Source organism: Syngnathus typhle, linkage group LG10 (assembly GCF_033458585.1).
Source record: "Syngnathus typhle isolate RoL2023-S1 ecotype Sweden linkage group LG10, RoL_Styp_1.0, whole genome shotgun sequence".
NCBI lineage: Eukaryota > Metazoa > Chordata > Actinopteri > Syngnathiformes > Syngnathidae > Syngnathus > Syngnathus typhle.
The window spans coordinates 3,151,299-3,162,924 of record NC_083747.1 but is presented as its reverse complement, the minus strand read 5'-3'; the positions used below and the strand labels follow the sequence as shown (position 1 = coordinate 3,162,924).

General features: G+C 43.0%; 1 protein-coding gene across 4 annotated transcripts; it reads left to right on the top strand.

Moving 5' to 3' along the window:
• Positions 1-1,466: 1,466 nt before the first annotated feature.
• On the top strand, positions 1,467-11,510 carry LOC133160661 (phosphatidylinositol 4-phosphate 5-kinase type-1 alpha-like). Of its 4 annotated transcripts, none has more exons than XM_061288542.1 (17): positions 1,512-1,589; positions 3,398-3,436; positions 4,283-4,317; positions 5,176-5,268; positions 5,342-5,472; positions 5,555-5,672; positions 5,800-5,952; positions 6,026-6,325; positions 6,622-6,851; positions 6,935-7,018; positions 7,095-7,143; positions 7,358-7,442; positions 7,555-7,725; positions 7,794-7,923; positions 8,011-8,073; positions 8,158-8,257; positions 8,472-11,510. In XM_061288542.1, exons 1-17 carry the CDS (start codon positions 1,541-1,543, stop codon positions 8,472-8,474), a joined length of 1,833 nt encoding a protein of 610 aa, XP_061144526.1. In that variant the 5' UTR covers positions 1,512-1,540; the 3' UTR covers positions 8,475-11,510. The 4 variants fall into 4 exon arrangements, with proteins under 4 accessions (XP_061144530.1, XP_061144529.1, XP_061144526.1 ...); XM_061288543.1 differs by having other exon boundaries at positions 1,517-1,589; positions 7,797-7,923; XM_061288546.1 differs by lacking the exon at positions 3,398-3,436 and having other exon boundaries at positions 1,467-1,589; positions 7,797-7,923.
• Positions 11,511-11,626: the final 116 nt, after the last annotated feature.

The following is an 11,626-nucleotide window of genomic DNA, read 5'->3' as shown; positions in this document are numbered from 1 at the left end:
CCGTTTTTTTCCGTGTATAGTGCGCCCCCATGTATAGTACGCACCCCTAAAAATGGCATGCTGATGCTGGAAAAAAGCTTGTACCCATGTATAATACGCACCGAATTTTTATGATTTTTTTTTTAAAAAATTTTTAATTTTTTTTTTTTTTTTTTTTTAAGTCCCAATGATCGTCACACACGCAGGGAGGCAATGGGTCCCATTTTTATAGTCTTTGGTATAGTCTTAACTAGGCTGGATGTAATTTTTTTTGTTGGCGTTGATTTCTCCGACTGCCCATAAACGCACCACCGCGCTCCGTGCGCATGGAGCGTGTTTGAAGTGAACAGCAGAGAAGAAAGGAACAAGGCAAAGTGTTGTGAAATAAAATATTACCTGTAATACGGATTTAGGTAGAGAACTGAACTCTCGCTCTTTATATAGCTGACGTGTCTTGCTCATCCGTTCTGCGCATCTGTAATGGCGGCCTCCGTATGATATCCGGTTTGCGTGTGTGCGAGAGCGAGAGAGAGCGAGAGAGAGAGCGTGCGAGAGAACGCTCAACCGTAGCGCGCCGCCGACCGCCCAACTGCACCGGGCTGGCCGATTATTGTGACAGAGCCGTCGCTGAAATTTAGAAGATCTTTTTAAAGTCCTGATGTACTTTCTAAAATTTAAGTGGACCTCAGTGCGCACTGCGCAGGGAGCTTAATTGGTGCGGTCGCGCAACCGCAGCACGCCGGGCGCTCACTGTCGCATTGCTTAAAGAGCGCCTTTGTGTTTTAGGATGAACAGCAGAGACGAAAGGAACAAGGCAAAGTGTTGTGAAATAAAATATTACCTGTAATACGCATTTTGTTATTTGCTGATTGAAACTGCTAATTAAACTGTGAATTGAAACTAATAGGAAGAAAACAACTCTCGCTCTTTATATAGCTGACGTGTCTTGCGCATCCGTTCTGTGCATTTTATTTCACAACACTTTGCCTTTCTTTTCTGCTGTTCACTTCAAACACACTCCATGCGACCGCAATGCTCTCGTATCAGACGCTTGCTCGATCACCTGCTCGTTTGCTGTCCCGTGCGCGCACGAAGCGCGGTGGTGCGTTTACGGGCAGTCGGAGAAATCAACGCCAACAAAAAAAATTACATCCAGCCTAGTTAAGACCATACCAAAGACTATAAAAATGGGACCCATTGCCTCCCTGCGTGTGTGACGATCATTGGGACTTAAAAAAAAAAAAAAAAAAAAAAATTTAAAAAAAAAACATTTTTTTTTTTTTTTTTTTGTACCCATGTATAATGCGCACCCCGGATTTTAGGACAATAAATTAGTAAAATTTTGCGCACTATACACGGAAAAAAACGGTAATTAAAAAAGGCTTCGTTCAAGATCAAATCATTTGCATTATTAATATAGCAAATAAATAATAAAGCAAATATTCTACACACTTCCACTTCCGTCCACTTGTGGCGCTGTGGTGCCGATGACGACCATTAAACCCGCAGTGTGCTGGGGCTGGCTGAGATGTGAACACTACAGTGGAAACAACTAACCATAATGGCGACTGCTGGTGGAGCAGCAGACCCTGGATCAACAGCCCTGACAGGTATTTAAGCCAACACTCGTTTCTACTTACCTACCTAAACAGAACCTACAAAAGTGACGATTTGCAGTTGTGAGGAAAAGTGTGTGATGCGGTGCCTTCGAATTTGGCTAGTCTCGGGAGGCTACGTTGCTAAGCTAGCACCAAGCCGAGGAAATAAATGAACCGGTGTTTAGTTCGTTCGGTAGTTCGCCGTCCTGTCAATAAGTTCGGTGTGGCGAAGCTCGATTTTACTAAAGATATCTAAATATTCAGGCTCGTTATGCTAAGTCGCAAAGATCACTATGGTCCAGCTGTCGTACTGTATATTATTGTCAAACCGGTCATTTTTTCTTCGCGATGTAACATTAAGAAAGCTGGATACATAGAGCTTCTAGTCTTCAGTGTCATTATTTTGTCTAAAAATACGCCGTGTTTGTTTTCCAACCATGCAAATAACGGTAATAGGAAAATAACGGTGTCACCCTCCCTCCTGTTTCCTGACAAGGTTAAATTGAATAAATGTCTTCTGTCGTGCGAGCTTCCATCTGTTTCTTTTTACACACTGTGAAATTGTTTTATTAATATTTCAGTGTTCGAGAAAGCTTTGTTCATTTTTCTTGCCGTATGTGTTCTATTGATCCCCCCCCCACCTCCTTTCACTTATAGTAAAAGCAAACAACTGACATTTATTCAAAACAAATTTACTGTGGGGATTTTCCCTTCATGGGTTTGTTAAGTACTGGTTTCTTGACTCACAGGTTTAACTTGTTCCTTGACCGATGTGCTTATTTGGAAGTACACAAGATTTCCCAAAAGTGACAGTTCAGGTTGGAATGAGCATTTCCAAACTTGTAAATAAAACCTTATAAAGAGTATAGATTCTATATTTCTCAACAGACCAAGAAATAGCTTGTAACTTGAAGAACTCGTTTGTTGGGGCTACTTAAGGTACCACTGCATTTCTACCGATACCAAACGACACGTTGAACTAAGGAAGCTGCTTTAAAAAAATGTTCTGACAAAACAATTTGAAATGTTGGAAAAAATGGTCCCTTTTGTTTACTTTTTCATGTCAAAGAAAATTATTGTTTCCTTTATGGTTTGTATGTCCATTGTGGTGTCCTGCTAATCCTTACAATATGTTGAATTAATGCCATTTTTTTCTTGGCAACAATACACACTGGTTGCCAGTGGGAAGTTAAAACACACATTTTGTCATTTTGCATTTCCTGCAACCCCGTATCCAGTAATGGGGAACCGTTTACATATCACAAATTGATTTTAGTTTATTCAAATTCTCAGAGTGAAGCGATCAAAGGAATTTTATCCGCGACACGGACAGAATCCGTGAACACAAATAGTAGCATACGGGAACGTTAGCTTACGAGCGAGCTGCCAAAGAGCCTCGGCTCAGTTTCCAAATCGAGGAAAGAACTTTTTTATATTTATTCTCTTTCCTGGTAGGCTGAAAATGTTTAGAGGAAACGCATGGCCTATATTCCCGCGTAAACGCTGCAGGCTACATGCGAAAAGCTGCCAGGGATTGTTTCGTCAAGAGAATGCCAGATGGTTTGCCTATTGTCAATTGTCGTAATTGGGTTAAATCTGATTTTTTTTTCTTCTTTTTAACCCTGAGTCTGCAGCACCATTAATTGTCTTGATCTGCAAAAAAAAAAAAAAGAAACAATCTAGATTGATATTACAAAAACCATAATAAAAAGTGACATTTTAACATTTCAATTGATACAAATCAAGGGGAAAGTATCAATTTCCCTTAGCGCGAGATGATGTTATAAAATGTCCGTTTTGGGCCATGTGCTGCTTTGCAGATATTAGGACTCGTTTCTGGAGGAGAGCGCTGCAGCGAGGTACTGTCATGCACGGACGCGTTTCTCGACGCGTGAACGGAAACTGCATGGCGAACGATGCTGTTTTACGTAACAAAAGGGGCTAGCAAAAAAATGCTGGTTGTTTACCGGTGGAATAAACAGCAGATGACTCTGCCTCATTAACAGTCCTCTTTTGCTTGGAGTGGCCGTATGCAGCCGCGAGTGTTCCTACAGGTGTCCAATCTCCTCCAGCCTCCTTTTGCATGCATTGAAGTAGCCGTTGCCATTGGTTACAGGCGAGCGGTCCTCTCGGAGTGGGCGAGAAAGTACTGTCGAGTTGAATGCAATGTTTACGTAAGGAAAGTACGTTGAGCAGAGGTGTTTAGAATTCCCATCTCACTTTGCGGCATCAATTTTTCTGAAAGTATGTCTGTCAGAGTCACTTTGAAATGGTGGCCAGAGCACTATGACTGTTATGAATTCTGAAGAGAAAAAAAAATGCATTTGAGGCTGTGGTTCTATTAACGGGCTGACTAGTGGCATGGAAAAGGGTCATGCCCCTGTGTGTCACTAATAAAGTGTGCTTGCTGTGGTCAATGTCATGGATTACAGTAATGACAATATGATCATAAAAAAAAAAGAAGATTCCTGTCTTCAGTAGACGCTGTATTTTGTTAATGAAGGAGGTAATGGCAAAAAACACCTCAGGGATAATCTGAATGTAGAGCAGCCAGCTCCGGGGAAAAGTAGCTCCAATTTGCGCCGGGCTGCTGTTATCAGAAGCGGTATCAACAGCAACCCGTGCTGAAAATAGCTCATTAACCCCAGAAGCAAGGTGAAACTGAGTTGCTCATTTTGTAAATGCAAGTTTGCTTTGTCTTTTAGGGACCAGTGGCATCTTCAGAGGAGGTCCTTCAGAGGTAAGGACACTTCCTGGACGGGATTCATTAAGGAAGATTGAGGATTTGAATAAATTGTATGATAGTAGATTCTTGTTTGGTGTGAAATCAAATCCCCTGCCACCTTTTCATCAGTCTATCGCAAGAGATGTGCTGTCCGGTGTTGAAGCAATCCCCCTTTTTTGAATTTGAGTCATAGGCTCAGCTGTTGACACCATACAGGAAACCACCACGCTCATTTGACCTGGCCTCAAATTCTCTCGAAAATCACCTCACAGTCACGTATTTCATTCCTGTTCCTTTTTTTTTTTTTTTTTTTTTGTACATTGTGATTTTAATCTGACAGAAAACAACTGCGCCCAGCCACTAGGACCACACGCGCTATTTTTACAGCTATGTAATCTGATCCCCGGGTGAATGTGCATAGGTTAATAAAAGGACAACGTATTTCTCGATAACTAGTCGAGGAACACAGAGTCCAGCCAACGTTGTTGTGTTCACCCAAATGGCTTTTGTAACTCATCAGTCATCAGATAACCATTAACACAGAGTCCTTCTCAATCGTATCAAGAATCTAATTGTTTCCCGTTTGACTGGTCTGGCCGAGTGTATGAGCGAGTGCGACACACGCCAGTTGAAAGCAGCTGATGCAGCACTTGGCACGCTGGCACGATGTGGTGAATTAAAAAGTTCAGCGGTTGCTATGCAGCCCCGTGTGCTAGATTCCATTTCATTTAGAGGAGGGGGAACGGCAAGACTGGAAAGTTCTCTTTTTATTTTTTTTGGGGTGGTGGGTGCTAATTATGGAACGTGGTATTGTTGTCATCCCCGTTTTTGTCGACTTTAAAATGAATTATCGCCTCTTTGTAATTTGTTTAGATGCCCGGCTCCTCAGGCACCACTCAGAGTATGAAGAAGACCATTGGCCACCGGGGCGTTGAGACCACCACCGGAGAGACCACCTACAAAAAGGTTTGTTGGAGTCGTGATACCGATTGATTGACACCAGAAAGTTTGAGTTGTTTGTGCCGTTTATTCCTCTCAGACGACGTCGTCCGCCCTCAAAGGTGCCATTCAGTTGGGCATCACTCACACGGTGGGCAGCTTGAGTCAGAAGGCCGAGAGGGACGTGCTCATGCAGGATTTTGTCGTCGTCGAAAGTATCTTTTTCCCCAGGTTGGTAGCGCACATGCGCTCGGGATCTCGCATTCTTTTGAAGTTGTCTCACCGCAGCTCGCTCTTGTCTGCGTCATTCCAGCGAAGGCAGTAACCTGACTCCGGCTCATCACTACAGCGATTTCCGTTTTAAGACCTACGCTCCCATCGCCTTCCGTTATTTCCGAGAGCTGTTTGGCATTCGGCCAGACGACTACCTGGTTAGTGCTTGAGGCAATTCGCAAAATATGCAGGAAAGCAGATGTTGCAGTTAACACTAATCCCCCCCCCCCCCTCCTTTTTTTTTCCTGTCTGGTAAACTCCTACATTTTGTTTTTTTCCTTCAAGTATTCTCTATGTAACGAGCCACTGATTGAGCTCTCCAACCCTGGAGCCAGCGGATCGCTCTTCTACGTCTCCGGTGACGACGAGTTCATCATCAAAACTGTTCAGCACAAAGAGGCGGAGTTTCTCCAGAAGCTCCTTCCTGGATACTTCATGGTAAGCAATTTGATTTCATCCAAATGACACATTTGGGGCTTTCATTCTTCACACAACTCTTTCTCCCTTCCAGAACATCAACCAAAACAAGCGGACATTGCTGCCCAAGTTCTACGGACTTTATTGCGTCCAGGCAGGCGGCAAGAATATTCGTATCGTTGTTATGAACAATCTCCTACCCCGGATAATCCCCATGCACCTCAAATACGACATGAAAGGATCCACTTATAAGAGACGGGCCTCACCTAAGGAGAGGGAAAAGGGCAATCCCACGTACAAAGACCTGGATTTTATCCAGGATTTGCCCGACGGCCTGCAGCTGGAAGCAGACAATTACAACGCTCTTTGCAAGACAATACAAAGGGACTGCCTGGTGAGTCTCGAATTGGTGCGCTTTGGCTTTTATTTAGTCATGTTGGAGTAAAATAAAAGTCCAAGAGCAGTCGGTAAGTATTAGATTTGCAGAGTCACCGTGACTTTGCCCGTCTTGTTCATGTGTAAAAAAAAAAAAAAGATCACAACATGCTCATGTGACCATCTCAGGTAACCTGAGCAGCCGCTTTGAATCTAAAATACACACACACACATGGGCTCTAATGTTGCTGGAAAATAATCCAGTGCTAATTTTTCCTGACTTTAAAATGCTGATCTTTTGTGTACATTATAAAGCTCTTGCAGAGTTTCAAAATCATGGACTACAGTCTGCTGATGGGCATTCACAACATGGACCAGGCCAATCGGGAGCGCGCCGGGGGCTTTTCCGGGGACAGCGGCGGGTCGGAGGGAGCGGTGACGCCAGATCAGCGCCGGCCTCAAGCCCAGAAAAGTCTTTACTGTACCGCCATGGAGTCCATCCAAGGGGAGGCTCGGGGAAAGGGCGCTTTGGATTCCGAAGACCAGTCAGTTTAATTACCGAAGCTCAAAACGTTGCCGGTTGCTAATCCGCCACCTCTGAGTCACGGCTCGTATTTTGGCTTTGCAGCATGGGAGGCATTCCGGCTCGGAATGGAAAAGGAGAGCGCTTACTCATCTACATCGGCATCATAGACATCCTCCAGTCTTACAGGTATCTGAGTCAAGAGAACATTTCCCATCTGTGCTATTTTTATGGCATTTGCGTAACGCTTTCCTCATCCTTTTAGATTTGTTAAAAGGTTGGAACACTCCTGGAAGGCATTGGTGCACGATGGGGTAAGATCCTACCCAACAGGAAATAAAATGACATGACAAAAAGATATCTGGGACAATGAAATATGCGATCTGGTTTATTGACACCCACGTCACTCACCGGGGCCAAGCCCCGCCTTTTAAAGCCTCACACCGTTGCTGTTGTTCAATCATGCCGATAATTAGTCGAATAATCGATTTTAAAAACACGATTGTCGTTCTTGCCGTTGCATCGTAGGACACCGTTTCAGTTCACAGACCTGGCTTCTACGCAGAGCGCTTCCAACAGTTCATGTGCAACACGGTGTTTAGGAAAATTCCACGTAAGTGCACATCTGTGGTTTGTTTTGGGAGTTAAGCACAAAAAAAAAAAAAAGAATATCTTTAGATTTATGAGCACAGGAAATTCACTGCTCTTCAATACATCCTCTGTAGTGAAGCCTTCCCCATCTAAGAAGAGCCGCAGCGGAGGTCAAGCGGGTCTTAGGAGGGCTCCCACTTTGGGAGCTCCCACCCCACTCTCCCACGCTACGGGGCAGTCGGCCATGGACCCCAGACTGGTTTATCGCCCCCATTTTAAAAGCACAGAGTCGGAAGGAGACGGCGGTGAGACCCGACGCGCTCAACTTGGCATTTACAGCAATTCCCTTCCTTAATTTAGATGTTTGCTTTAATAGTTCAGGCAGGCAGACCGGATCTGGTTCCCAGGACCCCGCCGCTGCATGACAACCCCGCTGACTGCGAGGCCAACCTCTCCACCTCGTCTGTAGGCAGCTTAGAACTTGGTTCCTCTCCTCCTCTAAGGTAAAGAATCACCTAAGTCGTTTTTATGACTCCTCGTCGCCCATTGCTGCTCGTGTAACACAATGACCGTCTTGCGCTGGCGTCTAGGTCCGTCGGGGTGGAGGTGCACAAATCAGCTCACACCGACAATGAACCGGGTGCTTTTCACAGGTAGCTACGCACACATAAACTTTGAACCTGCATTTTGTTGTTGCTGTTGTTGTTGACACGCGGTTTGACTCGTGGCTGTTGCAGCTTCGAGGTGGACGGCAGCGGAGACAATTCAGCCCACCTGTCCGGAAGTGAAGACGTAGTTTCATTGTCTGACATCATCCCCGAGACTAACATCAATTTTGTACGTTGGGCCTACTATCTCACTAAAACCTTGACATGATATGTCACAGATTACAAAATAGATGGCAGCATGAAGAAGGAACAATATGTGGAAATAGTGAAGCAACAACTCAAGACGACATCAGACGGGAAATTCAAACTTGAGCTCCTCCGATTGCATAAGACATTTCAATTGTATTAGAATTCTAACTTTTTTTTTTTTTTAATCCTCACAGTAAACATTTTGACAAAGTGCCATCCGAAGAGGACGCGTGCCTGAAGGTGGGCAGAGTGAAGGACGGCGAAAGCAGCCCATCCACGTCAGACCCCCCCTGCACCCGTTTCCCCCCCAACACATGCAAGGTTTGGCGGATGAATCTGCCTGGTGGAGGAAACGCTAAGACGGGCAGCTGTGTATGTAGTCTTTCCCAGCCGCCAACACCCGTCCCAAATCACCAAGAATGAGGGTTATGACCACAATTATGTCTTTGTATCAATTCAATTTTTCTTTCTCCTCATCTGAGATTTGTGAGAGTAGTGAAATGAGTCACTTTTTGAAGTGCGCGTGTGGGCACAGATGGGAGCAGCACACACTGAAGTGAGTCTGAGTGGGATCAGAGTTGCGTGACGCCATTTATTTTAGTCTTCCTCTTACAGCACATCATCTTCCACTCGGTACCGCTGGCGCTTTGAGCCGCCCCGTGTTCTTCCCCCCAAGCCCCTTATCGGCAAATAAGAGGCTACACCCCCCCCCCCCACTAAAATCACGTTGTCTTAAAATAATGGAGCATTTTCTTCAAGTAGTAGTAGAGGGATGGATGGAACCAGTGCTTGACGATTAAGTAGGTTTTCATGGAAATGCTGGAAGCCGTTGCGGTGCTGCTGAATGTATACGTCCCCCCCTTTCTTTATAGAATGTGTCTTATTAAAATGGAAGAATGCATCTGGATCATGATAAGTGCAGTTGGCAGCAAGCACATGCGCTTCGATGAAGTATTAAGGCGACGGCGACGGCCATTCTGCAGATGTGGTCATTTTGTCTGCCGTGTCTGTGCCTTTGTTTTTTTTTTTTCTTCTCTCAACTCTCTCAATTTTTTGTCCCCTCATCTGCCATGTGATTCACGACTGATCATTTCTTTTAACAGTAAACACAAACTTGCCTTATCACTTCAACGGAAACCATCCGGCTATCATTTGAGTGTCTCTTGTCTGCATTTTCAAAAATGTCGTCATGTGAAAGAGTATCATGGCCACACTGAAAGAAAAAAAAAAAAAAATCTTAATTTTAAGTGAACGGCTGTGTAGAGTTTTGGATGTGTGGAGTTTTGGTCGTCGAGTTGAAATAAAGCAAATAGACCTTTTTTTTTTTTTTTATGGTTGAACAAGTGTTTATGACAAAAATCATCCAAATAGAGCAGAATTGTTTGCAGTTTTTAACAATGTTTCATGCAAGGCAACCTTTACATGTAATATGCTTTGTTTATGTCTGACCATTATTGTAAACTTAAATTCAGTCTTTTTACATAATGCAACTGTCCTCACATTTTCTTTCTCCTAATCAGTGTGGCCTTAATACTTGCTTGTACCTTTTTGGTTAAGTGTTTGGAAGGATCAGTGTGTCAAGGAGGAACTTTCACAAATTGGAATTGTACTTAAAAGTGTCTTCCAAGAAGCTGCCGTGTTGCAACTCCTGTCGAAAGTGACAACACACGTCGGCTTAGGGTTGCATTATTTGTTTTGCCCAAAAATCTCCCCTTTTTTTTTTTTTTTTTTTTTTTTTTTTTTTTTTAACCTGCCTTTTCCTCCACCTCTGAGCTCATATAGTTTTACTCATACAAACGAAAATGTCACTAATTCCCCACAGCTCAGCGGTTGGGAATCTGCTTTTTCTTTTCTCGTTTAACAGACAAATAATAACGAATGTCTGTTGTTGATCATTTCTGCTGGTTACAGAAATGGCAACTTGCCTGAATACACTCCTGGACCAAAAATAATGAACTCTTTGTACAACTGTGTGTTTTCATAAAACTTTAGATTTTTTTTTTTTTGCTTTAATCATGTGTAGTGTTTGTGTTGTTACTGTTTAAAACAACACGATCACGTGACAGGCAGGGTCACACCCCCCCCCCCCCCATTCCTTTTTACACCAGTGAGAGATTTCCTCATAGCAAGTGACTTGAGCAAGACGTCATCCCATCTACTGTAATCTCAGCCACATGTGCTCTATGCAGCAGAGAAACCGAAGGGAGGGGATGATTATCGACTGAAAAAAAAAAAAAAAGTTAGTTCAAATGTGTGTTTTCTAAGCCAGGCAGTGCACCAAAGAGGAATCGGAGCAACTCAATTTGAAAAACTTCATTATTGATTAGTGGTAATGACACTGGTTTGACCTGTGTTTGAGAATTTTGAAACTGGATTGTTTTGTTTTGTTTCCAAAATTGTTTAATATTTAAGATATATCTGATGTATGTATATGTCCAGTGATTTTTTTTTTAATTTTAGTTTAGAGACTGGAGATATTTAGACCAACACATTCCTGTGACATTCTAGTATAATTTACTACGTTCGTGTTAGCGTGTAGTCTTTTAAGTAATATTTGTGGTGTTTAAGCAGAAATGGAAAAGATCCATTTAAGGTTTTGCCAAGCTCATAGGCTCCATTTTGTTGCGTTGTATTTTTGACGGTCGGTGCTGTGTAATGGCTGGAATGCAATCTTTCTCCGCATGACATTGCTGCACAAGTGAAATATCCTCCTCTGGTGCTTTAACGTGGCGACACTACATTTTGTTTTAGCGCGAATGCAATATTATGAACCACAATCCGCCACCACTCACTATACAGAGAAGTATATTTATTTAAAGACTCGGCTTGAAATGAACGAAATTGTGTGATTGTACTTGTCCAGAAGGATTTCGCAATCTTTTTACCTATTATATATACGGAGAGGGAGTACGTGACAACTTTTTCTATTTCCGATTGTGATACGATAAATAGAATTGTATTCTCTCATAACAAATCTGGGTTGTTCATTTGCTATTTTTTTTTTTCTACATGAATGTTTCACATGAGCCAATAATGCTGGTTGTCCAATATGCTTCACTGACTATATTTCTACAAAGTGTGTGTACAAACAAAAGTGTGTATAATGTAAATAGAAGTCACTGAAATGCCTTCTCATGCAATATGTGCTGCCTGTTTGTCCTGCCATGATTCAGTTATGTGGTGGTGATGTTTTCATGCATTCAAAGGATTAAACTCCAGTTTTGTAAATCTTTTTTTGGGGGCTGCACCTTATGCTTCAAATTCGTGTCAGATCCTTCCAATTTATTCAAAGCCATTAAATTTTCAGGGAAAGACGGATATTTTGCCACTCAAAATGGAGTCTGCAAAA